Below are 28,000 nucleotides of genomic sequence, written 5' to 3'. Positions count from 1 at the left end.
GTAGTCGGGGGTGGTGGGAGAAGGAGGAGGCGGCGAATCACTTATAAATGGCGCCGAAGCAGGACCCGAAGCCTAAATTCCAGGAGGGTGAGTGTGCGCCTTTGGGAAAAAGGCACCTAACAGCGCAGGAGATGGAGGCGGGCTCGAGGTGGTTGAGGCTTGAGGGCCGGGGGCGGCGCGGGCTGCGCCCTGAGAAGGCGGAGGACAGTGCTTTGTGAGGAGAAAGCGCATTGCGGATGGCAATTCCGATGCGTCATTGTGAGAAAGCGCTTTGTGAAGCGAGAGTGCCACGCAGGCGTTAGAGTGGGAGAGAGAGCGTTTGGCGCGTGGCACACCCTCGTCAAGTGTTTGTTATTGTTCTGAGGAAGAGGGCGCGGAGAGAGCGGCCTATTGTAGGGAGGCGACGGGAGTGCCATGGCGGCGGTTAGGGGAAGTGATGTGGCGGCGGCGGGGGGGAGGGGCGGCGGCTGTTTCGGGCGGTCCTGCGGCGCGCCCGGCCGCTTGAGCAGCCACGACGGGCAGTTCGGTGCTTCCTGGAGCCCCGAGGAGGTTGCGTTCGGTGGAAACTCTGAGCTGCGGATGGGGGTGGGTTTGGCGCCACGGGGCGGGAGAAGTGCGTTGTAAAATGGCTGTTGTAAGATGGCGGCGCCATCATGGCCGCCGGCGTCTCGGTCCCATATGCAGGCATAGCTTACGGGCAGATGCAGCGCCCCCTTCCACGACGATCGCAAGGTTGCCGGGGCCCTCCGCTTACCTCAGAGTGGTGGGTGGGGACAGAAAAAAAAAAAAGGATCAGTGGGATGAGCGTTTTCCTCCGCTTTGTGTTGCCTGGAGGCATCACTCTGCTATTCTTAGGCGCAGTGCCAAGATCCTATGGTAATATGAGTGCGCTTTCGCTTTGCAGTTGCTCGTTAAAAGTAAATAAAAATGATCTGAATGTAGTGTTAACGCCGTTTGCGTTTGTAAGTCCCATTGCCTCGACGTCATTTTTTAAATGCAGTAATTGTTTGATTAGTTGCAGTGTTTAAGAATGACTTGAAAGTTGAGTTTATTTTTATTAATTGGTTTTCTATCGACGTGAGTTTTGGGTAAGGTTAGACTGACTCCCAGTGGAAGGCAGCTCTTTAAATTTTCACAACCCTTCAGTTAACATATAATAAGGTGGAGGTCTAATAGCTAAAAAGGAAGTAAAATCCTGTTGAAAAGGAGGAACACTTTTAACATTCCTTTTCATTGCTATGGAAATTTAGGCTAGTTACCGTAAATACGATGTCTACATGCGTACGATTTTTGTTCTAGGGAATTTTAGACTTGCATTAGAATTCCTTTTAGAGCCGTAAACCTCAAACCGTAGTACTGCGTATTTTAAGTTTATGGGATATTTAAGGAGGTTTTAGGGGTATTTTGTTAATGAGTGACTTTTTTTGTTTCTATTTTTGAGACGATGTCTCTGTCACCCAGGCTGTAGTGCAGTGACGCTATCTCGGCTCACCTCTGCCCCCCGGGCTAAAGCGAGCCTCCCAAGTAGCTAGGATCACAGACGCGCGCCATCACGCCCGGCTAAGTTTTGTTTTGTTCTGTTTTGTTTTTTAGGGTTTTTGTTTTCTTTTTTTTTTTTTTTATTTTTGGTAGAGACGGGGTTTCATGTTGCCCAGACTGGTCTCGAACTCCTGGGCTTAAGCGATCCACCCGCCTCGGCCTCCCAAAGTGGGGGGACGCGGGTTACGGGCGTGAGGCGTCGCTCTCGGCCGTGTGACTTTTAATACCCGTCTCCCACCTTGAGAAGCTGTTGACTCTACCTCCTATGGATTCATTATTTTACTAGACATTTTAGAGCAGGTATTCTTAATCTAGAGTCAGTGCATTAATTCAGAGGGTGCGTGAAATTGAAGGAGGAAGATTTTTTTTTCTATCTACCCAAGTTTAGTATTTCAATTAACAGTGTAATTGCCCCCCAAACCCCGAAAAAAACCACCACATTAGCATTTTCAGTATATTTTCATATCTCAACATTAGAGTTATGGAAGATGTTTTCAGTTATCGCAATCATTCTCATTTCTTCAAAATTAGGGTAGTTATTGGATTAGCAGCCAAGTCTTGTTTGTCCTGTAAGGTCATAGAACGTGACACTTAAAGTGTTTTGTTTCAGTACAGTTGGTTTCCTTCGTACTAGTGTGTGTTTTATTATTTATGAAATTCGGCTCGTAGGCTTTATCAGACTGTCCAGGCACAAAAAGTTAATCGCTGCTGTGGGAACAACCTAAGGATGGCTGTTCTGGAGGAAGCGCTTTAGTTCTAGAGGGTTGCTAGTTAAGAGATGAATAGCAGCAGAGGAGAATTCCTTGTGCTAATTTAAGTGGTGTAATTGGAGAAGAGTAGGAACCAAGGTATCCCCAGGTAAAGTTTTGAAAGCTGTGTAAGACTGTACTTAACATTACTTTCCAGGTGTGTTTTCTATTTGTGTTTAAAATGGAATTGTATAACCACCTTCTAAAAATGATTTTAGTGGGCGGGGCGCGGTGGCTCATGTCTCTAATCCCAGCACTTTGGGTGGCCGAGGTGGGTGGGGGCGGTGGATCACCTGAGGTCAGGAGTTCGAGACCAGCCTGGCCAGCCTGGTGAAACCCAGTCTCTACTAAAACTACAAAAATTAGCAGGGCGTGGTGTTAGGCTCCTGTAATCCCAGCTACTGGGGCAGCTGAGACAGGAAATCGCTTGAACCCAGGAGTCGGGAGTTGCAGTAGGCCGAGATCGTGCCATCGCACTCCAGCCTGGGCCACACAGCGAGACTCCATTTCAAAAAAAAAAAAAAAAAGATTTTATTTATTTATAAGATGATCGGAGAATATCTTGCAAAGGAAAAGGAATATTTGATGAGTGCTAACAGAATCGTCTTGAAACACTGCAGAGTTTATGTAATGGTAGAAAAAAGAGTGGCGAGAAGTAGTGTTTTTTTTTTGTTTTGTTTTGTTTTTTTCTTTTTGAGACAGTCTTACTCTGTCTCCCAGGCTGGAGTCCAGTGGTGCGATCTCGGGTCACTGCAGCCTCCGCCTCCTGGGTTCAAGCGATTCTCCTGCCTCAGCCTCCTGAGTAGCTGGGATTATAGGCAGGCGCCTCCACGTCCAGCTAATTTTTGTATTTTTAGTAGAGACGGGGTTTCACCATGTTGGCCAGGATGGTCTCGATCTGCTGACCTCGTGATCCGCCTAGTTCGGTGTCGCAAAGTTCTGGGATTGCAGGTGCGAGCCACCGCGCCCGGCCGAGAAATAGGGTTTTTAATGATCCTTGTAAACTTGTTTAAAAAAAAAAAAAACTCATGAACTTGTAAAAAAGTTTTTTTTTTTATTTGATAATGGCGTGCAATATATGTTGTATAAGCAATTAAGGCATAGTGATTGCTTTGCACTGGACTTGGTTTTCCATTGGAAATTCTTTTTTGTTTTGTTTTGATTTTGAGACGGAGCATTTGCTGTCCTGGGTCATACTCCTCAGCTAGCTGTATATATATTTTTTCAACAGAATACTAGGGCCTCGTAGCTAGAATGGAGGTCACAGGGCCTCGGTTTCAGTGCACTTTTTTCCGGCAGCAGCAGCCAAGGGGAAAAAAATGGTAGACCATTTTCAGAGTGCCTTTAAAATGTACCAGGAGAGTGAAATTAGGAAACACAGATCTGATCTGATCTTTGGCGCTGTTTATTAGCAGTATAGTTTACCCATTTTAGTTCTTGTTCCTGGGCCTTTGGAGAAGTCTTTGATCTCCCTGTTTTCCAATCTCCGTCTTTAATTCAGAAATGCTATGCATAGGTCCAGCAGTCTCTAGCAGTGATTCTTTATAGAGTGAACCACTTACAAGAATTATAGAACTGATTTAAAAATAAAGTTAATAGGCCGGGCGCGGTGGTGGCTCACGCTTGTAATCCCAGCACTTTGGGAGGCCGAGGCGGGTGAATCACGAGGTCAGGATATCGAGACCACGGTGAAACCCCGTCTCTACTAAAAATACAAAAAATTAGCCGGGCGTGGTGGCGGGCGCTTGTAGTCCCAGCTACTCGGAGAGGCTGAGGCAGGAGAATGGCGTGAACCGGGGAGGCAGAGCTTGCAGTGAGCCGAGATTGCACCAGTGCACTCCAGCCTGGGCGACAGAGCGAGACTCCGTCTCAAAAAAAAAAAAAAAAAAGTTAATAGGTCGTGCTCTGGGAGAATCTCATAATATGGGTCTCTGGTGAGGCTTGAAAATACATAGTTTTAAAAAATATTTTAAATTTTAATTTTTTTTTTTTTGAGGCGGAGTGTTGGTCTCCTATCCGGGCTGGAGTGCAGTGGTGTGATCTCTGCTCACTGCGACCTCCAGCTCCTGGGTTCAAGCGATTCTCATGTCTCAGCCTCCCAAGTAGCTGAGACTACAGGTGCGCACCACCATGCCCGGCTGAATTTTTTTTTTTTTTTTTTTTTTGAGAGGGCGTCTCCTCACCCAGGCTGGAGTGCGGTGGCGCGATCTTAGTTCAGTGCAACCTCCACCTCCCGGGTTCAAGCGATTCTCGTGCCTCAGCTTCCCGAATAGCTGGGATTACAGGCACACACCACCATGCCTGGCTGATTTTTGTATTTTTAGAAGAGACAGGGTTTCGCCTGTTGGCCAGGCTGGTCTCAAACTCCTGACCTCAGGTGATCCAGCCACCTCGGCCTCCCTAAGTGGTGGGATTACAGGCGTGAGCCACCTCGCCCCTCCTGCTCTTTTAATTTTAGAGCTAAAAAAGAGCTGACATTCTTGGATATTTCAGTTGTCCATGGGTCTGTTGAAATCAAGTGGACTGAAAATAATGTGTGCAAAATCTTTCAAGCTACAGTCAAATGTAATCTGAGGTACTGCCTAGAATTGCTTCCAAGACTTCCAGGTCCTGACATTTTGTTTAGTCTTGAAGTAGGCTCAACATAGACTGTTAAGTTCCAAAGGTTAGGCTTTATTGTCTCATTTCTTTGTTCATTGAAGCAGCTTAGCATCTAGAACATCATTCCACATTTGAGGAATGAACATAGTGAGACCCCTTAATCCAGCCAATCTCTGATGCATGTTGGTATTTTAATTTGTAGGATATTTCACTGAGTAAAAGGGTTGGAAGCAGAGATACAAGTGGAGAGTAAAGGTCCTCAACTTAGAAAAACAGATGAGTAAAGCATTTAAAAAACTGTATTTTCAGATATATAGTTAAAACCAACCAACCAACCTTGACAGCTTTGCAGGAGAGTCCGCTTATGTGCTTAACAGGTGATAGATGATTTGATTATTTAAGTAGATTGACCTGCTAATAAGTTGTTTTTGTTTTTACCATCGGATACCAACGTGTTTTTGTTGTAGGGTATGGTTGAAGTTTGAGCCAAAGTGGTGCTCTGTATAGCTGTCCTCATTTTTCCTAATTTGGCTAGGAATACCCTAATAAAAGTGTGATGACTCTAAGATGTGACTCTTCTTATGTATGAGAAGAAATTACAATTAATCCAGTACCTTTTCTCCCTTTACAGGTGAGCGAGTGCTGTGCTTTCATGGGCCTCTTCTTTATGAAGCAAAGGTATGAAACTTGTTTTCTTTTGAGAAGTTGGCCAAAACTACTGGTTAGATCTGACCATATAATATACAAGTACAGTATTTTGTCGTTGCCTCAGTAAGAGAGTTGCCTTTTTTAGGTTCATAGTTAATAAATTTCTTCATCTTTCTGAGATTCTTACTGTTACGCTTAGTGGCTCAAATGAATTAAAACATTGCTACTCTCCCGCTTTTCTTACTGATCTGGAAGTAGCATTTGAGGGGAATGTTAGAAGGGGAAGATGGGTTGTGGGAACAAAGAGCATTTTGTGGTTAATGACTTGGTGAGAAAACATTGCCGAAGTTACTTTTAAAAGTAAATATATGCTGAGTAAGCATTGAGCTAATTATATTAGGTTAAAGGTAAAAGCTAATATTAAAAATAAGTACATTTAACTTTTGGTTGTTTGGCAAAGTTTGTATTCTGGGAGGCTCCCTTTGTATCAGGGTGTGCTCAAGTTATAAAAACTGATTTTACATTTAGCTGAAGGTAAGCAGGAGAATGCATTCCAAAGTCAAAAAAAGTTTTAGTATTTTGTTTCTGATAACTTTTTTAGTACAAATATTTAAGACTTGACTATACCTTAAACAGTTGTAGCTCTAAAAATGAACCCGTAAAATACAAAACAGTATGTTTAATTTATGCAATTTCTGCATAAATTCTTGGTGAATAGTTTTATGCTATATGTGTCTGAAAATAGCCTTAAAGTGTCAGACAATTCTGACTAAATATTAGCCATTTTCACTACTTTTTTTTTCTGTGTTCTAAATACACAGAAGTGTATTTTTAAAGTTCTAAAGAGCCAAACGCGGTGGCACATGCATGTAGTTTCAGCTACTCAGAAGGCTGAGGCTAGAGGATTGCTTGAGCCCAGGAGTTCAAGGCCAGTCTGGGCAACCAAGCAGCAAGCGAGACTGTCTCTCTGTTTTTATCCCCCCGTCCCCCCACCTCCGGCCGCCAGTATTGCTCTGTCGCCCAGGCTGGAGTGCAGTGGTGCAATCTCAGCTCACTGTGACCTCCCCTTCCCGGGTTGAAGCAATTCTCCTGTCTCAGCCTCCCAAGTAGCTGGGATTACAGGCGCCAGCCACCACGCCCAGCTAATTTTTGTAGTTTTAGTAGAGACAGGTTTCACCATGTTGACCAGGCTGGTCTTGAACTCCTGACCTTGTGATCCACCCGCCTCTGCCTCCCAAAGTGTTGGGATTAGAGGTGTGAGCCATCGCACCTTGGGAGACCGTCTCTTAAAAAAGAAATCCTAAAATGGCTGAATTTGGATGTATGGAGATGGTCAGGAATTTCTAAGTATATGTATATGTACATACATCTTAATGATATAATGTTTATAAGTGCTAAATTACGACTCATGGCCGGGTGCCTGTAATCCCAGGGCTTTGGGGAGCCAAGGCAGGAGGATCGCTTGAGGTCAGGAGTTTGAGATCAGTCTGGGCAAGATAGCAAGACTGTCTCTACCAAAAAAAAAAAAAAATTATGTCCTGTTAATCATTTTTATCCCTGAATGTTGTTATTGTTGTATCAACTTTTGGCAAACTCTACTAAACTGGCTGATTTTTCTCCTGGCAGCTGACGCTCTGGTGAACAATTTTTGAATTGAAGCTATTGAAACAAATTAAACTGTTGTGGTTATTTTGGTTTTCTTTTAAAGACTTAAGTCCAAAACCAGATAGTCATCACTTGTCATAGTTAATGACTTGCCTCTAGTAATTCCTTTTGTCTGGCTGCTTTTAAGAAAAGTGAAATATTTTTAATTCATTGCTTTACAAGTTGTTTAAACTAATTTTTCGGAAACAGGTCTGTTTACTGCCTTTCATAAGCTAATTAGGTTCTTTTATAATATAGTTTAAAGACTTTGCTTTATAAAGAGGAATTTGCTTTTGAAATAAATATAGCTCCTGGCTAATTAGACTGAGAAAACACAAGCATAGCTTTCATTAGCTGTCCTTGGATAGCTTTTGTAATCCATTGATTAAAGATTTAAGGCGACCTGTTATGCTTGTGGTTCTCAGCTTTGTTGGACCTTTTGTGACTAATCTGCAGTTTTGTAACTTGAGTATTCTACAAGCTTAGTGTTCTTAGTCATTTTGTTTAGGCCACCATAAAGCTTTTGTAGAGTGCCTTTGAAGGATGATTTGAAAAGGTAGTGTCTCTTTAGAAAATTCCTAAGTGAATTATTATTATTTTTTTGAATTTCAGTGTGTAAAGGTTGCCATAAAGGACAAACAAGTGAAATACTTTATACATTACAGTGGTTGGAATAAAAAGTGAGTATTAGATCTTACAATTTTATTTATAATAAGATAGCTTGTGTCACTGACAGGCTTAACAAGCATATGCTTTTCAATTCTTCTGCAGTTTTAATGTAATATAGTACATATTGAAGCAAAAGTGAATCATTTGTAGTATGACAAAACTATTAGGAATTAGGGTACTGAGCCATTTTAATTTAAATATACTTGGTTCTTGGGAGTATTTATTATGTTCTAGTGTAATATCTAATGGTCATATAGTCAATCAATTATTCTGGTTGAATGTGGCAATCACATTTTTCTGTTTTTTTTTTTTTTTTTCCCTGGTTTGGTACATTTTTAGGATGGCCTGAATTTTTTGGCCTTACCACAAACATGTTGACTATATATGTTATTTCAAGCAGCTGTGCTAAAAACTAGTTGGGTTTTCTGTCTAGAAAAGGGGAAAGGATAAAGGTTGCTTGATTGGGAAATAAAGACAGAATTTACCAATCTATTTTCTGAACTTTGGAAACATTATTTAATGTTGACAGAAAATGACTTCATGTGACTCACTTTTTAGTATGATTTAACACAGAAACAAATTCAATTATAGAGTCTTAAAGTCTTAATTTCTCACCCCTAAGAGTTAAGCCTTTTTTTTTTTTTTTTTTTTTTTTTGAGAAATGGAGTTTTGCTTTTGTTGCCCAGGCTGGAGTGCAATGGTGTGAGCTCGGCTCACTGCAACCTCCTCCTCGGGGGTTCAAGTGATTCTCCTGCCTCAGCCTCCTGAGTAGCTGGGATTACAGGCACCCACCACCATGCCCAGCTAATTTTTTGTATTTTTAGTAGAGACGGAGTTTCACCACATTGCCCAGGCTGTCTTGAACTCTTGACCTCAGGTGATCCGCCTGCCCCAGCCTCCCAAAGTGCTGGGATTACAGGTGTGAACCACTGTCCGGCCTTTTTGTGTGTGTGTGTGGATGTAAAGCACCGATGTTATCGATCTTGTTCCAGGAATGGACAGTGGGTATAGATTGAACACATTCTAGAATGTCCATCCAGTGGAGCTGTTTTTCAGTGATGGGACTTTTCTCCTTGGGCCTCACAAATAACCCTGTCTAAAAATTTACCCAAGTCTCCTATTTGGTGATTGTAATTAAAAGATTTGTAATTTTTACTATGGGAGGTTTTACATTTTATTAATGATGCTTTGTCCTTCAAAGATAGCACTGCCATTGCTATTTAGTATTGTTCTTGCAGAATTGTCCTCTAGTAACTTAAGGCTTTGTGTCACCTGACTCAGGCTCTTTTACCTGGTTTACCATGGGAGCAGTGCCATCTGATTTGATGAGTATTCTGTTACTATGGAAGGAGTTTATTTTTCCTATGAAGTTCACTGGCCCTGTGACTTTGGTCTTGTTTCATCTAGTACTCTATCCAGGTGACCAATCCGGTTAATTTTATTTATTTGTTAGGAAGTTGTTTTCACATATCAGATGTTTTCAGCTGAGAATTTATCAGACCTTTCACTTCCATTAATATAAATGTGGAAAGGTAGAAATCTGAAATGCATAGAAGAGCATCCTGACAACTTGTAGGTTTTTTCCCCCAGTTAATGATAATTAAAGTATTTCTAATCAGTGAGGTGTGGTGTGCACCTGTAGCCTCAGCTGCTTGGAAGGCTGAGGCAGGAGGATTACTTGAGCCCAGGAGTTTGGGGCTACAGTGAGCTATGATGTGCCACTGTGCTCTAGCCTGAGTGACAGAACAAGACCTGGACTCCTTTAAAAACAAACAACAACATGTATTTCTAATACTGATAGATAACTCTAACCTCATGGACTTGTATTTTAAATATTGAGAAATTGGGAAAATAATGGAGAAAACTGTCTTGGTAGAAGTAAACTGTGCTTTTAGTACTAAATGGATTCTAATATCTAGGAAACAGGAAAATAGTGACTCCTAGTGTATCTCATAACTTTTTATTACTAAACAATGCGTTGCTAAAACTGCATTTCAATCTTTATTAGACTTATATTTTATGTGTTGATATTCTGACAATATCCAGATAAAGTTGAGAGTGTTAGGAGAATTTCATTTCTCTACAGGAAAGATAGCATCTTAATTTTATGCATACTATGAGTGGGAAAGACCATGTAGGATATCAAAGAAAAACACAAAGCAAATTTATGGTTTAGGCTTACTCTCCTCCACCTCCTGCATTTTAAAGGAATTGTTTTAGAGCCAGTATGGTGGTGCCTATAGTTTTAGCTTCTTGGGAGGCTGAGGTTGAGCCCAGGAGTTTGAGGCCAGCCTAGGCAGCATAGCTAGACACCCCTCTTATAATTAAGCAAATAAATTTTTTTTTTTTTTTTTTTTTTTTGAGACAGAGTCTCGCTCTGTCACCCAGGCTGGAGTGCAGTGGCACAATCTCGGCTCACTGCAAGCTCCGCCTCCCGGGTTCACGCCATTCTTCTGCCTCAGCCTCTCCGAGTAGCTGGGACTACAGGCGCCCGCCGCCACGCCCGGCTAATTTTTTGTATTTTTAGTAGAGACGGGGTTTCACCGTGGTCTCGATCTCCTGACCTCGTGATCCGCCCGCCTCGGCCTCCCAAAGTGCTGGGATTACAAGCGTGAGCCACCGCGCCCGGCCGGCAAATAAAAATTTTTAAAAAGTGTTTGAGGCTGGGTGTGGTGGCTCACGCCTGTAATCTCAGCACTTTGGGAGGCCAAAACGGTTGGATCATTTGAGGTCAGGAGTTCGAGTCCAGCCTGGCCAACATGGTGAAACCCCATGTCTACTAAAAATAAAAACATTAGCCAGGTGTGGTGGCACACGCCTGTAGTCCCAGCTGCTCGGGAGGCTGAGGCAGGAGAATCGCTTGAACCCGGGAGGTGAAGGTTGCAGTGAGCTGAGATTGCACCACTGTATTCTAGCCTAGGCGACAGAGCGAGAGTCAGGGGAAAAAAAAGCGATTGAACACATAAAAAACTAAGAGAAACTACGAAAAGGGAATAGAATAAAGAAGATATTTTTAAAAACCTTAAAAAATTAATTTAGAATTTCTCCTTAGTAACTGTGAATACAGCTTTTGTGCTTAGTTCTTTTTCACATATAATAGATAACCCTGTATAAAATTGCACACATAGATGTGTACAGCGCAAAAACTGGATTTTAAGCGGCATTTGTAGCTTGTCACAAATGTGAAAATACCAAATGCTTGTATTTTCTGATTTTATTGCTTCGAAAAATAATGGGCATTTTCCTCTTTGGTGTATTGTAGTCCAGTAACTCAAAGAAATGATAGGTTTGTGTAGATTTTTTTGTTCTCAACTAATTTGACACATATTAATTACTGTTGGGGAAAGTTAAGAAAAAATAGCATCAAATATTAGAGATTTGTTACTATCTTTGTAGATGTATTGAGGAATATTAATATATCAGAAATGTCTTTGGTTGACTTAGCATGTAGATAAATGTATGCAATATTGAAAGAATGATCTTAGCTTTGGAAAGTCTTTAAAGAAACCTTTAAATTCATTTTGAAAGGGGGAGGAGTTACTCAGATACCTAGTGTGTTGTGTATTTAGTCTATGTAAGTAGTGCCCGTGGATCATTGTGACTCTGGGAATTAGTCACATTACCGTTAGAAAACTACGAAATTCTGGGCCAGGCGCAGTGGCTCACACCTGTAATGCCAGCACTTTGGGAGGCTGAGGTGGGTGGATCACAAGGTCAGGAGTTCTAGACCAGCCGGGCCAACATGATGAAATCCCGTCTCTAGTAAAAATACAAAAATTAGCCAGGTGTGGTGGCTCATGCCTGTAATCCCAGCTACTTGGTAGGCTGAAGCAGGAGAACCGCATGAACCTGGGTGGCAGAGGTTGCAGTGAGCCGAGATCGCGCCACTGCACTCCAGCCTGGGCGACAGAGCAAGACTCTATCTCAAAAAAAAAAAAAAAAAAAAACCTGAAATTCTTGCCAGGCGCGATGGCTCATGCCTGTAATCCCAGCACTTTGGGAGGCCTAGGCAGGTGGATCACGAGGTCAGGAGTTCAAAACCAGCCTGGCCAACGTGGTGAAACTCCATCTCTACTAAAAATTAGCTGGGTGTAGTGGCACGCACCTGTAGTCCCAGCACTTTGGGAAGCCGAGGTGGGCGGATCACCTGAGGCTAGGAGTTCGAGACAAGCCTGACCAACATGGAGAAACCCTGTCTGTACTAAAAATACAAAATTAGCTGGGCGTGGTGGCGCATGCCTGTAATCCCAGTTACTCAGGAGGCTGGGGCAGGAGAATTGCTAGAACCCAGGAGGCAGAGGTTGTGGTGAGCCAAGATCACGCCATTGCACTCCAGCCTGGGCAACAAGAGCACAACTCTGTCTCAAAAAAAAAAAATTATACACACACACACACACACACACACACACACACATAAATATCTCAAAAATAATCTCATTTTGAAAATGGCTTGTGCAGGGTACTTTTTAAAATTCGCACAACAAAACCTTAATCCCTAAATTGGAATTTTCTTAAACTTCAGTTAATCTTTTTTCAAAAACATAATAAATGATTGAGATTTCTAAATTTTCAAACCTCATTGGAATTTGTTGACACAGACACTTAAATACTCCATTTGTAAATGAATCTTAATAAAGCTGAAGCTAAATTCTGCACCTGGTCACTGAGATTACTTTGTACTATGCTGTCTGTATCAGAAGTGCTGTGAGGCCCAGGCGCTCTGAAAAATCTTTGAAGAAACATGAGGATATTGTAGCCCTTTTTCCTGTTCCTGAAGGAGCTCCCTCAGTACACCACCCCCTCCTGACCTCTAGGTAAATGCATGTTTTGAAATTTTCTCTAGGAAATCATATTCAGGATTGCTTTTTATTAATTTCCTTTTGGCTGTATTATATAAGAGGTCAGAGGTGGGAAATCATTAAACAAAAGAAAGTCTTAATTTTTTTTTGTAATTGGGTGCCTTGAGAGTACACCTAATTGTGTCACTAAAGGAGCTCCATCAGCAGGAGAAAAGATTTGCTGCTCAAAAAAAGTTAGCATTCCCTAAGAAATAACATTGTTTTTGTTTGCCATTTTTGGGGAAAAAACACATAATCAGAAATTGTGTTTTGAACAAGCTCTTTGAAGTGCCAGAATGCCTTAACATTTTTAAGAGAGTTGGTTCTGCCTTCTGATATTTAGAAAGCCAGCTTTCTGATCAGCCTTGAAAATTAGTGTGTGTTCATTTGTGACTGAATGAAGGTGAAGAATGGTGTCAAATCATTTTAATACTTTACAAACTTAACTAAGTCAATCTAGTTGGTGTTTGAGTATTGTAGACTTCCTTATATGTTTCCGACATACCTTTAGTGTTGTTTTGTGTCAGGGATTCTCAGGTGTTTTACGTGTATTCTCATAACAGTTATTTGAGATAAGTACTGTTGTTATCCTCATTTCATAGATAATGAAATGAAAACACAGAGCTATATGGAACTTTGTCATTACACACAGCTGGTTTTAATTTTTAAAAATAACAGTTTTTGACTCCTATGCTTTATTTTTGACAATAAAAGTCTTTAAGATAATGTAAGACTAATCACTTAGTGAATCTTACATTAAGTGCCAAACTCTTAAGCCATTTCTAAAAATGATTTGAATAATCTGCTTTTGGACTCTGGCAACTTAGATTTGGAATGCTGCTTTTTGAAAATAAAAAGTTTTCCTTTTTACAGAACAGACTTCCATTAGATTTTCATTTTAGTTGAGAATATGTTTGTAGTGCCAGTTCATCAAATTTTACTTAAGAGAAATCCAGTCTTGCCTCTTGGATCTCAGAAAATTAGTTGGAGAACAGAGTATTTTTGAGTTAAATTTTAACTTTCCTCTTTTTCAGTTGGGATGAGTGGGTTCCGGAGAGCAGAGTACTCAAATACGTGGACACCAATTTGCAGAAACAGCGAGAACTTCAAAAAGCCAATCAGTAAGTTTGTTTTGTGAACTGAATATTAAGGAGAAATGCCTGTAGATTAATTTTGGACATGGAATGAACAATGGAGATCATGTTGGCTGCCCTGACTATAAAATGATTCCTGGTACCTCTCTCAGCTGCTGTTACAGCTTTGACTTCAAGTGATCAAGCCATATCTAGGTAAAGGAAGTAGCATACCTGCCATTACTTGAACTTATCTTAGACCTAGGTAGAAAACAGCAGAATGTTGTTGGAAATTGCTATAGGTATGAACTCACTGATAAAAATCTTCCTTATTTTTGGGGCTCTGGAAGACAAATTTGGTGGGGGAGACAAGAAAGCAAACGAGGCATTTCATATTCTGTTTTTCATCTCTGAAAGCACAGGAAAAGGGACCCTGAAAGACTATATGGTCTATAGGGTAATTTCAAAGTCGAATGTATATTTAAAAAAATTAAAATGATGGCTGGGCGCAGTGGCTCACGCCTGTAATCCCAGCATTTTGGGAGGCCAAGGCGGGTGGATCACGAGGTCAGGAGATCGAGACCATCCTGGCTAACACGGTGAAACCCCGTCTCTACTAAAAATTCAAAAAATTAGCCGGGCGTGGTGGCGGGTGCCTGTAGTCCCAGACACTCCGGAGGCTGAGACAGGAGAATGGCATGAACCCTGGAGGCAGAGCTTGCAGTGAGCGGAGATTGCGCCACTGCACTGTAGCCTGGGCAACACAGAGAAACTCTGTCTCCAAAAAAAAAAAAAAAAAAAAAAAAAAGGTAATGGGAACAAATAAAACACTGGGATTAGTGAATTCCAAAACAAATGGAATTTTCAATGCTATGAGAACAGTCTATTACAGTCACTTTTTATTACATTGATTTTTATTGAGCCTTTTGCTGTTTCTTGAGTGTTTGTTTTTTTTTTTTTTTGGAAATATCTCTGTCCAACTTGTTAAAAACTTGGTGCCAGAATTTGAATATAAATTCCTAATGGAATCAGGCTGACATAATTTTTTTTTTCACATAAATGCTCATTTTATGTTGACATTACTGAAATTATTTTTGAAGGGAGCAGTATGCAGAGGGGAAGATGAGAGGGGCTGCCCCAGGAAAGAAGACATCTGGTCTGCAACAGAAAAACGTTGAAGTGTAAGAAGCTCTTTGTTTTGATTTTGCATACTATATGTGAAGATAATATTTTATATTCATTGTGTGTTAGACTGTGTTGAAATGGAAACTTTGGAACATTGTTGGAACCAGTAAGAATCCCATTCCTCAGGTATCGGGTCGTTAAAGTAGTTTAAAATACATATTCCTTAATTTTCCTCAGCACGTTCCCCCTCCCTTTAACTTGTGTGTATAAATATATGTGTGTGTGATGTTTTATCTCACAAAGATAGTATTAGTGGTTATAAGTTTTGAGATAACTTTTGGCAAGCCTTTTCAAACCTAAAAAGCAAGTGCTAAAAATACATACGAATTAACCCCCACTTTGGTGAAACTCATGGTAAGAATAGGTGAGAAGTTAAGGTTTCAAATAACTGCCCTCCCCGTCCCCACCCCCAAGAAAACTATTGCTTTTTTTTGAGACAGAATTTCCCTCTTGTTGCCCAGACTGGAGTGCAGTGGTGTGATCTGTGCTCACTGCAACCTCTGCCTCCCGGGTTCAAGTGATTCTCCTGCCTCAGCCTCCCAAGTAGCTGGGATTACAGGCATGCGCCACCACGCCTGGGTGATTTTTGTATTTTTAGTGGAGATAGGGTTTCACCATGTTGGTCAGGCTGACCTCTTGACCTCAGGTGATCCACCTGCGTTGGCCTCTCAGAGCGCTGGGATTACAGGCATGAGCCACTGCTCCCGGCACAAAACCATTACTTCTTGTTAACTCTAGATGTTAGAACATCTGATAAGAAACCTAGAGTGAGAAAGTCATGTGCATGCATACATTTTGTATGTTTAAAGTTTATGTAGGATGTAGGATGGTGCGGTGGCTCAACCTGTAATCCCCCTACTTTGGGAGGCTGAGGCAGGAGGATGGTTTGAGCCCAGGAGTTTGAGACCAACTTGGGCAACATCGGGAGCCTCTGGTTCTACAGAAAAATAAAAAAATTAGCTCGGGGGGTGGTGGCACATGCTTGTAGTCCCACCTATTCAGGAGGCCGATGTGGGAGGATCACTTGAGCCCAGGAGGTCAAGGCTGCACTTTAGTCTTGGCGACTGAGTGAGATCCTGTCTTTTAAGAAGAAAAAAAAAAAAAGTTGATGTACCTGCAAGTGGGTGACAAGAGTGGTAACTTAATAAGTATTCTTAAGTATTTGTAATAATAAAAACAAAGATTATAACTTTTATTAAGAGGTCATTTTATTTCCTACCAGACTTACTGATCTGACTTTTCTACTTAAAAGTAAGGTGTTACACCCAGTGCTTTGGGAGGCTGAGGCAGGAGAGATTGCTTGAGGCCAGGAGTTCTAGGCTGCAGTGATCTGTGATTGCACCACTGCACTCTAGCCTCTTAAAAAAAGTAAGGTGTTACTAATGAAGGTATTTAGTGTTTAATGCATTTGGAGATGTTTGAAGCTTTTTTTTTTTAAACTCTTTTTGGTGAGAAGATAAATGGTTTGGTAAGGATTAAGTGTGTTACTATTTGAGGATTGTTCATAGTTTTAATAAGTGGTAACATGTTTTCATGATCTGGTTCTTTGGAAAACTGTAGTGTAGTATTTCATTAGGATTTAATAGTAATTACATCTTAAAAGGGAGTGATTTTATATAGAAAAGAGATTTTTATCAAAAGTAATAGTTTATAACTAATTCTGTGTCACTGTGCTAAGTTATTATATAGAAATCCAAGTGGTAGTATGCCCATAAGTTATTTGCATTTGAATACAGCATTGTGCAGTCTCAACTACAAAAATAATGGCTGAGTAAATATATGAAGTAAAGCTTTAAAATGTAAATTTCCCATTCTTAGACAGTAGAAGCCTCTTCAAACTGGCTTCTGAGTCTTTTGAAGGATCCTGAGTCTAGACGTTTGAAGCATGAATGTCAGGCTCTTACTACTGGGACTTACTGAAGTGTATGGGTTGAATATCCCTTATCTGAAGTGTTTGGGACCAGAAGCGTTTCAGATTCCAGACATTTTTTGGATTTTGAAATGTTTGTGTTATACTTACCTGTTGAACATCCCAAATCCCAAATCCAAAATTCTTTTAATGAGCATTTCGTTTGAATGTCATGTTGGCTCAAAAAATTGGGATTTTTGGAGCATTTTGGCTTTGGGATGCTGAACCCATCTATATTTTATAGATGTTTTACTTTAGAGTTGAGATCACCTGTCAGTATTTTAGTTTTATATTACAGAATTGAGTGGGTAAAGGATTGACTGTGAGGACTCTTGGTTTCTCTTGGTCTCCACATATTGACACGTGCAAGTAAAGTTCATGGTTGACTTTGACCAAGAAATACAGTCCAACAGATTTTTACAAAACTAACAAGAGAAAACCTATACTTCAGATTGGCCAGATTTTTGTGTTTATATCCAAACATAAGTTAATCTGAATCGTCAAACCTTAAGACCTAAATTAAATGAATATATTTAATTAATAACATTTATAAGTATTATTTAAAGCTACAGAAAAGTAAAAAATCCAGGTGTTATAGTATCTTAACATCGAAAGTAATCCATAATCATGGGCTTTATAAACTGTTTCCCTTGTGGTCTAGAAATAATAATGTAAAAAAGCAAAATTAGGCCAGGCATGGTGGCACACGCCTGTAATAGCAGCATTTTGGAAGGCCGAGGTATGTGAATCACTTGAGGTGAGGAGTTCGAGACCAGTCTGGCCAACATGGTGAAATCCTGTCTCTATTAAAATACAAAAATTAGCTGGGAGTGGTGGTGGGTGCCTATAGTCCCAGCTACTTGGAAGGCTGAGGCAGGAGAATCGCTTGAACCCGGGAGGAGGAGGTTGCAGTGAGCTGAGATCACCCAACAGACAGAGCAAGACTCCGTCTCAAAATAAATAAATAAATAAAGCAAAATTATCAATTTACCATTTGGCAGTATATAAGTAGACATGAGGTAAGTTGCTGTTAGAGATGACAATCAAGATGAAGAGACTTAAAACAACAAAAAAAATACACAAATCTAAAAATATTTTGGGGAACAAAAATAATTGGAAAAAAAATTTTAACCTTCGACACTTTTTTTTTTTTGGTGGGCCTAATAATGTGGTATATACTATAACATATATTAATATAACCCCGGAAGAACGAAGTTGTTTACTACTGTGTTCTTGGTTTGCTTTTCTGTTTTTTTTTTGTCTTTGAGACAGGGTCTCACTCTGTCACCAAGACTGGAGTGCAGTGGTGCAATCGAGGCTCACTGCAGCCTTGGTCTCCTGGGCTCAAGCAATCCTCTCACCTCAGCTTCCCAAGTAGCTGGGACTATAGGCGTTTGCCATATGCCCAGTTAATTTTTGTATTTTTTATAGAGAACAGGATTTGCCATGTTGCCCAGGCTCGTCTCGAATTTTGAGCTCTAGAGATCCACCCCCCTTTACCTCCCACAATGCTGGGATTACAGGTATATGCCACTGCGCCTGGCTTGGTTTATTTTTTTCTATTATGTGGAGAGAGATGGGAATTTAACCAACTATCAATAAAAATCCTTGTGTCTGAGTAGGACACTTATTTACCACCTGATCTTTTATCCAAGTTAGTGTTTCTCTGTGAACTTAACCCTGATAAAGGAAAGGGAGTTGAAACAAAGGCAGTTTTACTGGAAATAATTATTTTTCTTTTTTTTTTCTCCTTTTAGGAAAACAAAAAAGAACAAACAGAAAAGTAAGAATACTAACTTTCTTAATGTTAATTTATGTTACGTCTATGACACTGACATTTTTATTTTGAAAGCTATGAAATTTTGGAGTAAGCTTATGTTTATTGATTATCTCAAATAGGAGTCTCACAGCAGTGTTATAAAATAGGTACATGGTGGTAGAGACCTCTTTTTACCAAGGAGAAACTTCTGAGCATTTATTTTCATCTGCTTTAGTCTTAATGTCTCCCACTGAGAAGATAACATTTATAAATAAGTGGAAGATGGTGATACTAAATCTTGTTTATACTAAATGTTTGGTAGAGCTCTTCAGGGAAAGTTGTATTTTTGGTAGCAATATGATTCTTTAACTTAGATTGAGGTAACAGCTGTGTAATGGAGAAATAATGAAAAGGGGATAATGTGTCAAGACTGTTTTCCTTATAGAGTTTGTTAAATTAGCTAAATGAGACCCCTCCCCGCCAATATTTACAGCACCTGGAAATGGAGATGGTGGCAGTACCAGTGAGACCCCTCAGCCTCCTCGGAAGAAAAGGGCCCGGGTAGATCCTACTGTTGAAAATGTGAGTTTTTCTTGAGTTTATGAATAGCATGTTAGGATTTTTAGTCTCAGTTACATGACATAACCATGGGAGCTTTGATTCTCTACAAGATTTGCTTACATGGTTAATTCCTGAAATTAAAAATTTTCTCTTTTGGGGGTAAAGGATAAATTTCTGTACATCTTTATTTCACCTGTAGCTCCAGATTTACCTACCCAATTGATCATTTGTTGTTTAAGCTTCATGTTCACCTACAAGACTATTTCTTTGGTGTTAGACATTTACTTTTATGAGTTAAAGATGTACCTTTAAGATGGTTGTGTTTGATATAGTTTTGATATCAGTGGTAAATAAGAAAATATTAAGTTAAAATGTATCAAGTCAGGGTGTTTCATTTCCTGAACAAGAGGAACCTTACTGAAGAATTTTTACCTTTACAAGAAAATGCACTAAATAGACTATAGTTCAGGTCGGATTCTTTTCTCCCAACAGCAAACTTCGTATGGTCTTTTTCATTAATGATTTTAAAAAGTGACAGTACAGCTGTATGCTTGGCTACTTTAAGATTTATCCCTAGTGTCTCTAAAGGTCAGCTCCCCTCCATGTTTGGTATTTAGCAAGAAAGGTTAGGTTTTTAATACTCTTCCTGTTTCTATTTAGGAGGAAACATTCATGAACAGAGTTGAAGTTAAAGTAAAGATTCCCGAAGAGCTAAAACCGTGGCTTGTTGATGACTGGGACTTAATTACCAGGCAAAAACAGGTAACTTGAAAAGCTACCCAGATTGTTAAGCTATATGATACATTCTTGCTAGCAAAAAAAGTTTTTAAAGGAAAGTGTTATATTGACTTGAATTATTAAGGTATGACTGATAAAATATTTTAATTTAGAGGCTGAACACTTTAGAACTACTACCAGAAAGAGTAACTTAGAAGAATAAAAGTTGACATATAAATTTTATGAGGTTGTAATGATAAAGGTGGAAATAACTCATTTTTGGAGATTGCTAGGGCAGGAACTCGTTCTGAAAATTCATAAAGGCGAAGAAGCATGTGTCTTATTGTCATTGCTAATGGTAGGCCATAGAAAGCACACACCACCACCTGCAAGGTATTCATGACCCTGAAAAGAACCTGAATCTTACTAAGCGCCTGGATCTATCATTAGTTTGCAGGAAATAGGATGTTTAATGGAGTGACATGTTTGTCAATCATTGAACTCTGTAATTGAGAATTTTATAGGACAAATGAAGCTATTTAAACAAATGGCATAGGTAGGGTTAGGGATAGTTGGGGGAGATGGTTAGGGACTGTTTGAAGATTATGAGACTTAAGAGACCTATCAGTCATATACAGTATGTGGATATAGTTTGAATTCTGATTTGAATCCGTTGGAGGATTATGCAATTATAGCTAAACTTCGAAGATTCAAGCATGGCTGTATCACTTATTATTTGTGAGTTTGGACAAGTTTCATAGCCTTTTTGTGCTTCTGTTTCTGCATTTAATGGAATAATAGTTTGTGTTTGACAATGCTGATGAGAGGATGAAAAGATAATTATTTTAATGCTTTAGACTAGATCTAGCAAATAACATGCATAACAGTAAATGATGACTTGGTAGTACCACAAAGGCACATTCATGTCTGTTATGTGTGTCTAACAGATTGACATTTTTAAAAGCTGTGGTTTTCTGTCTAGTAGAGTCTCATTTGGCTGTTTAAATGTATAGATGCTTCATAACTTAGAATGGGGTTACATCCCTATAAACCCAGCAGAAAGTTGGAAAATTAAGTTAAACCATTGTAAGTTGGGAACTGTCTGTAATTAAATTTTTAGTTTCTCAGCCACATTATCCATGTTTTAAGTGCTGAATAGTATCTTTCCTAATTTGAAATACTGTTACCTGACCTTTGTATAAAAACTTGCCTGGTATGATTTTTCTTTAAAAAAGAGAGTGCTTATATTTAAGCATGTTTTTGTCTTCATAGCTCTTTTATCTTCCTGCCAAGAAGAATGTGGATTCCATTCTTGAGGATTATGCAAATTACAAGAAATCTCGTGGAAACACAGATAATAAGTAAGAATATACATTTTTCAGATAGACTCAAAGACATTTAAAAAAGTTTCTGAATAAGTCATCTGAAACTTGTACTGACTCTGAAATATTAATACCACCAGAAACTAGCAAAATAGAATTTCACTGCTTTGACACAGGAGTTGGCTGGCTGACTTTTTCTTAAAGGGCCAGATAGTAAATATTTTAGGTAAAATTTAAGCTATCATGTAGGTATTTGCATAACCATTTAAAATTTAACCATCTGAAAATGTAAGAATCATCTTAATTGCTTTAGTTTGTCAAACCCTGCTTTCATATGCCCTTTAAAAAAATCTCAGCTATGGTTCATTATTACTAGCTCAGCTTTTAATTCTTTAAATTGGTTGAATTATTCTCTATCTCAGTTATTTTCATTGACCAGTTTTGGAATGTTTTTGTTCATTTATCAGGGAGTATGCGGTTAATGAAGTTGTGGCAGGGATAAAAGAATACTTCAACGTAATGTTGGGCACCCAGCTACTCTACAAATTTGAGAGACCACAGTATGCCGAAATTCTTGCAGATCATCCCGATGCACCCATGTCCCAGGTGTATGGAGCGCCACATCTCCTGAGATTATTTGGTAATATGTCATGTAGAAAATAATGGATTTTACTTTTTGGGGGGTCTTCTCTAAATGAAGTAAAGTAATTAACTTTCCAAAACATGACTCCATTTTAATTTGAACTTTTATCTAGAATGTTAATAAATAGCAAAATCTCTTTAGGAGCAAGAGTTTTAAAAATCGTGTATTTTATTTTATAATTTTTTTTTGAGACAGAGTCTCACTGTGTTGCCCAGGCTGGAGTGCAGTGGTGCGATCTTGGCTCACTGCAACCTCCGCCTTCTGGGTTCAAGCAGTTCTGCCTCAGCCTCCCAAGTAGCTGGGATCACAGGTGTGTGCCACCATACCTGTGGCAATTTTTGTATTTTCAGTAGAGATGGGGTTTCACCACTTTGGCCAGCGTGGTCTTGAATTCCTGACCGCAAGTGATCGCCTACCTCGGCCTCCCAAAGTGCTGGGATTACAGGCGTGAGCCACCACGCCCGGCCTAAAATCATGTATTTTAAAGGAATTGGTGGTGTTTGCTCACAGAATTAAAATACATGGTTGTAGTGCCCCTGCTTTCGATGTAACTTTGGATAAATTCTCTTGTTTAAACAGTACGAATTGGAGCAATGTTGGCCTATACACCTCTGGATGAGAAGAGCCTTGCTTTATTACTCAATTATCTTCACGATTTCCTAAAGTAAGTCTGTGCTTGAAATTATAAACATGAATTTGAAAATCAGTGTGTAATGATTGGCAGTATAGATGCTAAAACATTAAACATTGTATTGGTACAGGCATAGATAGATGGTAATGGAGCAATACAAATAAGTGCAAATACATGGGAGTCTCAGAAATGATAGATGGTATGTAGATGGTATATTGGTGCAGTAGGGGAAAGCAGTGGAGTCTGGTAGATTGGTGATAAGACAGCTGACAGTTTGGAAGAAAACAAAGCCACACTTGTCATGTACCAAAATTCTAGATGAGTCTGGTTTAAAATTAAATTGTTAAGATAATGAAAGGACCAATGTAATATTTTCATAGTTCTGTAGTGTTCCATTTATGATAAATGGCTGGTACCTTTAATACAGAGTTCTTCGGTAAGAAATGAACAAACCAGTGAAAAGTAGGACAGGAAATTTACAGCAATGTCAGCACAAAGGACCATTAAAAATATGTCAAAAATAATGATAAAAGTATAAACTGTCAGTAAAGTAGCACTTGTCAGATTGGCTAAGGTTTAAATGTTTGAAGAAATGGAGAAAAGGGCAATCCTGGTTTCTACAAGTTTTTGGAGGGCATTTTTATAATAGTGAAGAATTTGAAACAAGCACTTATTAAAAGGATGAGGTCACTCTAAACATACTGATAAAGATGTCCATGTTTTCAATTGAAAAACAGCCAAGTTGTAGAGGAGTATGGTGTAATTGTTACTTGTAGAGAAACATTATTTTAATCTTTGCATAAGATCTGGCTTTCCAATGTGGATCTTAGTTAATACTGGGTTATTTCTTGGGCGTGGTGCTGGGGGGAAGGGTGGGAGTTTTCAGTTTCTACTTTGTATATCTCTGTATATGAATTTTCTCATTACAATCATTTTACAGTAAACTTAAAACTGCAACGTGGACTTGAGAATCTAGGCAAAATTTATCGTTTTTGCTTTACTAATGATAAATACCTTCTTTGGACCACAGTTTCTTTATGGAATGTGCTCTACTACTTGACATTTCACATTCCCTTTTATATAATGATTTAAAAAAAAAAAAGTTTATTCATTTAGACATGGAGTCTTGCTCTGTCGCCCAGGCTGGAGTGCAGTGATGCGATCACGGCTCACTACAACCTCCTCCTCCTGGGTTCAAGTGATTCTTGTGCCTCAGCCTCCCAAGTAGCTGGGATTACAGGTGTATACCACCATGCCTGACTGATGTTTGTATTTTTGGTAGAGATGGGGTTTTGCCATGTTGGCCAGGCTGGTCTTGAACTCCTGGCCTCAAATTTTTCTGCCGCTGCCCCCCAAAGTGCTGTGATTACAGTGCTTGGCCTGATAGGATTTTTTTTCTTTTTTCTTTTCTTTCTTTTCTTTCTTTCTTTTTTTTTTTTTTTTTTGAGATGGAGTTTCGTGCTTGTCCATGCTGGAGTACAGTGGTGTGATCTCAGCTCACCACAACCTCTGCCTCCAGGTTCAAGCAATTCTCCTGCCTCAGCCTCCCGAGTATCTGGGATTACAGGCATGTGCTACCACGTCCAGCTAATTTTGTGTCTTTAGTAGAGACGGGTTTCTCCACATTGGTCAGGCTGGTCTTGAACCCCAACCTCAGGTGATCGGCCTGCCTTGGCCTCCCAAAGTGCTGGGATTACAGGCGTGAGCCACCACTCCCGGCTGATATGATTTTTTTCCTAAAGAAAATGTCTAGATGTTCTTTTAGGGTAATGCTGTCATGTAATAGGATAATAACTGTCTCTTAAAGATAGTTCAAGCTCCCAAGTTGGTATTCTGAAGACATAACTGTTCTTTGCTGTTTATAAATAGGGGAGTAACTCCAGAGTTCATTCCTTTGTATATGCGTAGTGTTGTTCATTGTATAACCTTACTTATTTACGTGAATTGTCATTATGTATGCTTTTACTGTGAGAGAATGTCTTGGTTAACGTATTTTAGGAAAGTGTTTTCTGTGGCTTAGGTATATAATATATAGGAAGAGATTTGGATCAAGATAATGACCTTTAAAAATTTTTGTAATGAATATTTTATTTTTAGGTACCTGGCAAAGAATTCTGCAACTTTGTTTAGTGCCAGCGATTATGAAGTGGCTCCTCCTGAGTACCATCGGAAAGCTGTGTGAGAGGCACTCTCACTCACTTATGTTTGGATCTCCGTAAACACATTTTTGTTCTTAGTCTATCTCTTGTACAAACGATGTGCTTTGAAGATGTTAGTGTATAACAGTTGATGTTTGTTTTCTGTTTGATTTTAAACAGAGAAAATAAAAGGGGTAATAGCTCCTTTTTTCTTTTCTTTCTTTTTTTTTTTCTTTTTTTCATTTCAAAGTTGCTGCCAGTGTTTTCAATGATGGACAACAGAGGGATATGCTGTAGAGTGTTTTATTGCCTAGTTGACAAAGCTGCTTTTGAATGCTGGTGGTTCTATTCCTTTGACACTACGCACTTTTATAATACGTGTTAATGCTATATGACAAAATGCTCTGATTCCTAGTGCCAAAGGTTCAATTCAGTGTATATAACTGAACACACTCATCCATTTGTGCTCCTTTTTTTTTTTTTTTTTATGGTGCTTAAAGTAAAGAGCCCATCCTTTGCAAGTCATCCATGTTGTTACTTAGGCATTTTATCTTGGCTCAAATTGTTGAAGAATGGTGGCTTATTTCATGGTTTTTGTATTTGTGTCTAATGCACGTTTTAACATGATAGACGCAATGCATTGTGTAGCTAGTTTTCTGGAAAAGTCAATCTTTTAGGAATTGTTTTTCAGATCTTCAATAAATTTTTTCTTTAAATTTCAAAGAACAATGTGCTTGTGTTGATGCCTTACAAAAACCATTGTGTATTTGTGTATTCCTTCTTGTATTTAGACAGTGGTTTTTCAGGTGCGTGCTTTGTTTCTGGTATGGCCTTTATGGAATGAGACACTTTAGCTTTGGTACGTAGCGCTAATCCATAGCAGCTTTGGCAGTTTGCTGTCTTGAGTCTTAGCTAAAAAGTTAGAAGTTTACATGACTGTTTTTTTTTTTTTTTTTTTGAGACGGAGTCTTTCTCTGTCCCCCAGGCTGGAGTGCAGTGGCGCGATCTCGGCTCACCGCAACCTCCACCTCCTGGGTTCACGCCATTCTCCTGCCTCAGCCTCCCGAGTAGCTGGGAATACAGGCGCCCGCCAACACGCCCGGCTAATTTTTTGTGTTTTTAGTAGAGACGGGGTTTCGCCGTGTTAGCCAGGATGGTCTCGATCTCCTGACCTCGTGATCCGCCCGCCTCAGCCTCCCAAAGTGCTGGGATTACAGGCTTGAGCCACCGCGCCCGGCTATGACTGTTTTTTTTACTTTCCCCAAATTGTGACTTACTCTGAGCATTAATTAAGGGCATTTTCACCTGTGTAAAATTATGGTCAGCTTTTTTCTGTCTATAATTGTTTATTTTTGTGGGTTTACTCTAGAAACAGCCAAAAATGTCAATAGACAACACAGTATTAAAATAACACAAAAGTTGTAAAGGGCAACGTTTCTCCCCTTTGATAGAGACACTAAAGTGTTCTGTACTTGGGTAGAGGATGGCAGACGTTAAGAATTAAAATGCGGCTGGGTGCAGTGGCTCACGCTTGTAATCCCAGCACTTTGGGAGGCTGAGGTGGGCGGATCACCTGAGATCAGGAGTTTGACACCAGCTTGACGAACATGGAGAAACCCCATCTCTACTAAAAATACAAATATTAGCCGGGCGTTGTGGCGCATGCCTGTAATCCCAGCGACTCAGGAGGCTGAGGCAGGAGAATTGCTTGAACTCAGGAGGCGGAGGTTGCAGTGAGCCGAGATCGCGCCATTGCACTCCAGCCTGGGCAACAAGAGTGAAACTCTGTCTCAAAAAAAAAAAAAAGAACCTCAAAAAACAGAATTAAAATGCAAAGCAGCAGATAAGTTCAGATGGCAAGAGTTACAGCAGCAGTTCAAGAGGGATAATGAGTGCAGGAGGGAAATAGGAATAAGTTCCAAAGAAGCAGAATTTGCTTGAGTTGTTTGAAGGGAACTGCTTCTACCCATAGTTGTCTTCCTGCCACCTCCTTCATTCGGCTTGTTTTCTTTTTCTTTACCCTTTCCTTTTTGTCACAACTATACTGATTTAGTTGGACTTCTAACAAATAGGGATTGTTGTTGCCTGGGGTCTTTTCAGCTGTTGAATGTTCTTGTTTATCTAGATGTGACTTAAAAAACTGAAACACTTCAAGAATTTACGTGTCATTCTTGGCACGGGGCCATGCTAATCTTGATTGTTTGAATTTTTAATATTTTTGCTAACAAAATGAGCCCTAGATGTGATTTTTTTTTTTTTTTTAATGTGTACTCATGGTCCCTTGAACATTAGTGTTACTGGTTAGGTATTTAAAGATTTGCTTGCCGAGCGTGGTGGCTCACACCTGTAATCTCAGCACTTTGGGAGGCTGAAGTGGGAGGATTACTTGAGCCCAGGAGTTTGAAAGTAGCGTGGGCAACATAGGGAGGAGACCTTGTCTCTACAAATAATTTTTTTTTTTTTTTTTGGATGCAGAGTCTCTCTCTGTTGCCCAGGCTGGAGTGCAGTGGTGCGGTCTCGGCTCACTGCAAGCTCCGCGTCCTGGGTTCACGCCATTCTCCAGACTTAGCCTCCCTAGTAGCTGGGACTACAGGCACCCGCCACCACGCCTGGCTAATTTTTTGTATTTTTAGTAGAGATGGGGTTTCGCCATGTTAGCCAGAATGGTCTCGATCTCCTGACCTTGTGATCTGCCTGCTTCGGCCTCCCAAAGTGCTGGGATTACAGGCGTGAGCCACTGCACCCGGCCTCTACAAATAATTTTAAAAGTAGCTTGGCATGGTGGCGTGTGCCCATGGTCTCAGCTACCTGAGAGGCTGAGGCAGGAGAATCACCTGACCCCAAGATACCAAGGTTGCAGTGAGCTGTGGTTGTACCATTGTGTTCCAGCCTGGGTGACAGAGCGAGACCCTGTCTCCTAAAAAAAACTTGAGGACTCGATCTTTTCGTTTATATTATCAATATTTACTATGCTAGAAATTAAAACTTTATGGCCGGGCGCGGTGGCTCACGCTCGTAATCCCAGCACTTTGGGAGGCCGAGGCGGGCGGATCACGAGGTCAGGAGATCGAGACCACGGTGAAACCCCCGTCTCTACTAAAAATACAAAAAATTAGCTGGGTGTGGTGGCGAGTGCCTGTAGTCCCAGCTACTCGGAGAGGCTGAGGCAGGCAGGAGAATGGCGTGAACCCAGGAGGCGGAGGTTGCAGTGAGCCGAGATCGTGCCACTGCACTCCTGCCTGGGCGACAGAGCGAGACTCCGTCTCAAAAAAAAAAAAAAAAGAAAAGAAAAGAAATTAAAACTTTAAAACTTAAAAATACGTGTGTTCATTAGTCATCAGAATGATACCGTCACACATCATGTAACCTCAGGA

The 28,000-nt window shown here is 40.1% G+C and overlaps 1 protein-coding gene and 1 pseudogene across 1 annotated transcript; one reads left to right on the top strand and one right to left on the bottom strand.

Annotated features, from left to right (window-relative positions):
• On the top strand, positions 1-24,843 carry MORF4L1 (mortality factor 4 like 1). Its single transcript, XM_032175573.2, has 12 exons — positions 1-87; positions 5,521-5,567; positions 7,794-7,861; positions 13,723-13,809; positions 14,862-14,942; positions 18,613-18,638; positions 19,108-19,196; positions 19,836-19,937; positions 21,165-21,253; positions 21,682-21,854; positions 22,437-22,521; positions 24,586-24,843. Exons 1-12 carry the CDS (start codon positions 48-50, stop codon positions 24,668-24,670), a joined length of 972 nt encoding a protein of 323 aa, XP_032031464.1. The 5' UTR covers positions 1-47; the 3' UTR covers positions 24,671-24,843.
• A 1,917-nt stretch (positions 24,844-26,760) lies between these two features.
• Positions 26,761-26,856, bottom strand: LOC116482679 (U6 spliceosomal RNA; annotated as a pseudogene).
• Between the last annotated feature and the right edge of the window lie 1,144 nt (positions 26,857-28,000).

This window comes from Hylobates moloch, unplaced genomic scaffold (genome assembly GCF_009828535.3).
Source record: "Hylobates moloch isolate HMO894 unplaced genomic scaffold, HMol_V3 SCAFFOLD_14, whole genome shotgun sequence".
In the NCBI taxonomy this organism is placed as follows: domain Eukaryota; kingdom Metazoa; phylum Chordata; class Mammalia; order Primates; family Hylobatidae; genus Hylobates; species Hylobates moloch.
The sequence above is the reverse complement of the archived record's forward strand: the minus strand, read 5'-3'. Positions and strand labels throughout refer to the sequence as shown.

Coding starts and splice junctions, on each gene's coding strand:
- MORF4L1 (XM_032175573.2), top strand. CDS start 48: ATGGCGCCGAAGCAGGACCCGAAGCCTAAATTCCAGGAGG. Junction 19,197..19,835: donor TAGATCCTACTGTTGAAAAT/GTGAGTTTTTCT, acceptor GTTTCTATTTAG/GAGGAAACATTCATGAACAG. Junction 19,938..21,164: donor TAATTACCAGGCAAAAACAG/GTAACTTGAAAA, acceptor TTGTCTTCATAG/CTCTTTTATCTTCCTGCCAA.